The following is a 6,000-nucleotide window of genomic DNA, read 5'->3' as shown; positions in this document are numbered from 1 at the left end:
ATGTTACTTGCCTCCTAATTTTAAGACTATTTTAGTAATAACATTAAGAACACATATAATATAATTTCAGATCGTGGTTAGAATTATAAGTGTATTCAAATAGTCTTGTATACATCCGTTTGGAACCAATAAACCAAAGGATATATGGGATAAAATTGCTATATGATTCCTCTGTTTCGTTCAATCAGCTGATTTTAATTACCAATAATCAATCATTGATAAAAATTAAAAATGTAAATGTGTTAAAAAACCGGCTCCCTAAGGAGAAACCTAAAGACCGTCCACTTGAATTGTTACAAGAACGTGTCTTTGGAAGATATGTAAGAATAGTTAAACAATTTGTTGCTTCAATGATATACGAAAGACTGAATTAAAATTGTTTACAAAGGTATTAATAATTACTTTTCCTTAAACTCAAAACTATATCAAGGTTTCTTGCAATTCTAATTATGACTATATTTTTCTGTTTGTGGTTTCTATTGAGGCCCTTATGAAGGGGATGGGCCCCTTATATTTGAAACAGAGTTGTTTTAATTCATATATTTGGAGCTGTTTAGATTGAGAATGTGTTAGAAACACAATGAGACGCGGGATTTGCCATAGGGGTGGCGTGATCCTAATGAATAATTAGGGCTGGCAAAAGTGTGACGTCAGTTGGAATATTTGGATTATTTATGTAATGACTGGAAAAAAGTTGAAATGTCGAAAGATTGTCAAATCATATTTGAGTCGAAAAATAGCATTGCCTTTTTTATAATAATAAAAGTGACCTTTTTAATAAAAAAAGCCATTTTAATCATTCAAAGAAACATTACTTTATAAAATAATGTCATTAAATGAAATATGGATACAGATTAGTTAGAAAAGGCTCGACTTTTTTAGTAAATGGTTATTCTAAAATATATATATTTATCATTCGAATGAAAGGCAATATATATATTTTTTTTTTTTTGAAAAAAAGGGCCTTACATTTTATCCTAGTAACGACCCTGGGTGAGATTGATTGGAATTGCGTGAGTATCACATTAAATACGTTAGAAATGAGTGTCTTGTAAGAATTTATATGCCCAGTTATGCCGAATTGCAAAATTAGAATCAACCCCTTTAAATCCTTTATGTCTTTCTTTCTCTACGTATAAATCATATTTATAGAAAGTCATTTTATTGCAATATTTTGTTAAATAAAAAAAGTAATAGAAATACTAAATCAAACATAAAACTGTTTTTTTTTAAATCCTCAATGAAAATAAAAGTATTTGTATGTAGTTGTCTCTGTTGGCAAATACATACAAATGTTTCAATATCATTTATTACTTAAATGTGTTTTTCTTAATGGACCAATTCAAAATCATTCTGTTTTGTGTATGACAATTTTATGCCTCAGGTTCTGTTATATATATATAATCAATTGGATTCTTATTGTTGTATTTGGTTCTTTTAGCCGTTCAAATCTGATTCAGAAAAAGACTCCATTCCTACTTCTTCGTCTTCATCCAAGTCTCCACACTCCTCATTGATAGAGAGCGAAGATCGATTCTTCTTCATCTGTAAGAATATATATTGAAATATGTTTATTAATATAGTTCTATAAAATATATAAAATAAAAGACATTGAAAATTTACTCGGCTACCTCATAGAGATAAAATACAAAGAGTGATGATGTGAAGATAAATTTTACACTGTTGTCGTTGACCCAAAGCATTCAAATTGTAGAAGTCAGAAATAGGTAAGTTAGCAATATAACGGGCGCTTTAAATATTTATTTGCTTGGTCCTCAATGTACTTTACATTTGATTCTTTATGGAATTCTTCAGTTTTTAAAGAAGTGTAGACTGATTCCATACAAAAACTGAAGTGATTGAGGTATAAATAACTATATTTCCCATTGTTTTGGTCAACTAACTTTGGACATCAAAAAACTTACCTTTCTTTTGCTCAGTGTAAGTACTCTATTTATTGTTTCTCTATGACATTACTCTGACAATTTGAAAAATAATTTAGATGAGAGTAGTGTAGCTGTTCTATTAAACTAGCTATGAATAGTTATGATAGGAAGGAAATAAACAAAAATCCTACACCGTAGCGATAAATGATATAGACAATATGGATCCACAATTCTACTCAAAACACTCTTCAGATGGAAAAATGTATAATAAAAAAATCTTTATTACTTTTTATACAACTCTACAATTTAGATTGTTTCACAAAATACATCATTGAAACATACTCATGAGAGAATAAAATTTTCTGATTCATTATGCTTGACCCTTGTACAGTCTTAACTTTAAATACCTTTTGGAGTCACTTTGGGTCATTATGACTCAGATAGTATTTAATATGCAATAAAATATAAGTCTCGTGAAGATTTTTACTTCAAATATTATAAAAATAAGTTTTAATCCTCATTCATCCTAATTTGCTATTCTCCGTTTCTGAATTATAGTATGACTAGAGGGACTACTTTTCATTGATAACAATTATGAGGAGTCGACAACAGACAGACAGACATACGAACTTTGCTGTATTAGTATAGATATGGGCTTTCCTTTTCTTTTCTAGTGTATGAAGCGCTGAGGGTTAGCTATATACTCTCGTTGATTTGCTATTATTTCTTAGATCATCTAGTCACGCAGTTCTAAGATATTAAGCACACATTCAAAAATGAGGGCTCCACAGACATACTTTGATTTTTTTCAAATATATATGTTAGAATAAAAAATGGTACATATACATTTAACAAAGCAAGAATTTACAAAATGCTAGGAAAAGTAGTTTTTTACATATTTCTTTGGAAAGATTTATTTAGTATAATTATATGTGTCAGAAAGTATTTCTACTTCATTTTCATTTACCGATTTTAACAATATAGTAAAAATAGAAAATTATGTGAAACTAAATATGCGCTATTTCAAAGTGTTGGTTACATGTATTACTCAAACTCGGGAAAAACACGCTAATACAAATATTATTTCAAGTTCAGTTGTCTGTATATCATTTAATTAATCTATGTAAATAACAACATTATTAAATTCCTTCAAAAAAAAAAAAGACGCTCCAATTTTAAAATTTGAGTTATTTTTTTTTTTCAATTTTAATAATCGGTCTATTTACAATCAATAAAGTATGAGAACTTTTATATTTTGCTCCAAATATTCTTAGTATGTAAAATTTTTCCTTAATTAATCTGTGGAATAATGAACACATTTGTTTTGAGAAATCCTTAAAGATCAACTGGAGGTTTATCTAATAATGTTTTTCACGAGCCCACTCACACGTAACTACTCAAGACTAATATCAATTCATATTTATTCTTTCCTCAAAAATTTAAGAATAATGATAAGAGTTTTTGAGATAAAACAGCTATTAAGATAGGATGACTGATGAGTACTTACGTCTATTGAGCACTTTGTTATAATAAAAAATCATGTGAACATACCAGCATTTACATTTTATTCAAATTTGAACATATACGTTCATGAATTATGAATATATACATAAGACGCTATGATTTACATCAGTGTATAGCGTCAAGATTGTTTTTTTAAATTTATGGTCTTGTAATGAGTCAAAAATTGTAAAATGCCGTACGATGTTACTAAATCTTCATATTTGTCTGGTTTGTTTACTTAAATGTTAGAAGAACCTCATTTGAAATTGGGATATGTGTCCCAAAACTTAAAATATTAGAAGAGGTTTGATGATAAAAACGAGGCAACTCATTAAAAAAGACTCATTATTTGAGTCAAGACAAACCGAGTCGACAATTTTTATACTTGAACCAACACTAAATACGATTTAATGAAGAACTATAATTAGAGTTAAGCTTAATGAGTCCGATGATGACAATGTTTTCTCTTTGCAATGATGTTTTTTATGAAACAATCTAATGTGTAGAGCAGAGAAAAGGCGCGTATTTTCAATATTTTATTTATGCTCATACTATGTATATAGGAATATTTTGAAAATCAATTGCAATTTATATTAATGTAACTTTCAAACTTTTAAATGCAATTCTATGTATTGACATTCTTTTTAATGATATTCGAACAATAATCATTATTTATTCAACTTTCCACTGGGTGATTCGAGAAAATACATTTTTTGCATTATAAATATTTAAGTATGTATGTGCATTAGACTGGTCACCCTACATTTATATATAGAGGCCTAATATAAAAAACTTTAACTTTCTTAAAATAACTTTTCTTTACCTTGATTTGTTTGTTCTCAAAATAAAGCTCTGGATGTGAATAAGAAAATTATAAATATATGCAATACTACCAAACATGACAAAATTTAATGAAAACAAATACAGATACTTCCTTTGTCACCTGTTAACATAAAAGCAAAGAACAAATCGAGAATAAACGATTTTTCTTTTTCTATCTATTTTAAGAAAGGATCCTATAATTTTGACAGCCCTTTATATGCACCTATATCAGGAAAAATATATTTCTCATTATGGGTTTTTCAAAAATAAGGGGTTGAGCTTTCCATGATGTCTCTTATGTAAATTTAAAGACTTTGATGACGTAGTTTATTCCATCAAAGACAATCTATCACTATTTTTAACTTTGTATATTGAATTTTGGCCAGAGGTAAAATAGAAGTTAGAAACGCCGGCTTCCACCCAACAAATCAAACAAAAATAGCTAATATAATAGCGAAAATATTTCTTCTTGGAAATCAAAACAGTGCTTTATGACGGTCGGACTCGACGATTTTCATTATTTTATCCACATTTCCGACAATTGGCCTTCTAGAGCGTGATGAATCTTTAATATCAAAATTATCGGAACTAAATTGACGACACCAAAATTGCACGTGATTGGCTGTTACAGAACCAGAACAATAAATATTATTCCTCTTTTAATCGCCAGGCATGCATTTTTGCCTTCATAGATGAAAAACTGTAAAATATGGCGTAATTTCTCTTTCATGGTATGGATATTTGACTGCACACAAACAATATTAAGTCAAACAATCACGAAACTTTCTTATAAAAAAACATAGTCTTATATTTCTAAAACCATTTAGCTTAAACCAATTGCACTTATACAACGCGAAATAACTATTACTAAAACCATAATTTAGAAAAATAATGGATTTTTTTATTTCCATTATTATAATAATAGTTATTCAATAATTTTTTTTTATATTTAGTAACATTAAATATTAACTTTTTTTTTAATTCGTTGTGTGGAAGTCGGAGTTTTTAAATGCTAATTTACGTGTAAACAAAATTGAATATAGCATTTCAAAAATAGAGAAAGATTAGCTAAGCTTTAAAAAATTGCAATTTCTTAGTACATAAAGATGGGAACCAGAGAGTATTGGTAAATATTAATAAATGATAAATACTATGTAATTTAAGTATTCCTTTGCATACTTTATAAAAAAGTCATTAATTTGAAGCGAATCCTAACCGTATGTTCACAATTTGTATGTCCTTCATTTGTATCATGAAAACTAAATAGTACCTTGGTTGTTTTTAAATAGCCCTTAGGTCCCACTTTTTTTCATTATGCTACCCAATCAAACCCGCAAAAAAAAAAAAAAAAAATGAAGAAGCTAATTTATGGTGATTATATTTTAATAACTTAAACTACCATTATGAAATAATTAATTGGGGATTTTCTATGAAAATTACTATTTCCCAAGAAATCCTGGGGAAAGGGATCCTGAGAGAGAAACCAATGTAGCATGACTAGGAGAAGGCAAAAGGGGGGGGGGGAGAATGACGAACCTTTACTAAATTTTGTGTGTCAAAATGAAATATATATTTTCCAAATTTATTAAATAAAAATCATGTTTTCTACATATACCAGGCGGTGCAAAATTATTTACCGATGATGTAAATATACTTTTTAAGAGGTTTTGTGGCAATCAACCTGATTTTTTCGTATTTTTCTGTTAAAATAAACAAAAATCCTTCCTGTGAGAGCGTAACAACTTCCACACGTTAGACCATGTCCAATCAGAAAACAAAAAGGATCGAA

The 6,000-nt window shown here is 28.4% G+C and overlaps 1 protein-coding gene across 1 annotated transcript in view; it reads right to left on the bottom strand.

The window, feature by feature from the left end:
- Nucleotides 1-1,145: 1,145 nt before the first annotated feature.
- Nucleotides 1,146-6,000, bottom strand: part of LOC121116921 (DAZ interacting zinc finger protein 1) — a 178,788-nt gene continuing 173,933 nt past the window's right edge. Inside the window, exon 13 of the mRNA XM_040711230.2 lies at nucleotides 1,146-1,545. Within this exon, the coding sequence (XP_040567164.2) occupies nucleotides 1,438-1,545 (108 nt within the window). The 3' untranslated portion in view covers nucleotides 1,146-1,437. The remainder of the gene's footprint in view (nucleotides 1,546-6,000) is intronic.

This window comes from Lepeophtheirus salmonis, chromosome 4 (genome assembly GCF_016086655.4).
Source record: "Lepeophtheirus salmonis chromosome 4, UVic_Lsal_1.4, whole genome shotgun sequence".
In the NCBI taxonomy this organism is placed as follows: Eukaryota; Metazoa; Arthropoda; class Copepoda; order Siphonostomatoida; family Caligidae; genus Lepeophtheirus; species Lepeophtheirus salmonis.
The sequence above is the reverse complement of the archived record's forward strand: the minus strand, read 5'-3'. Positions and strand labels throughout refer to the sequence as shown.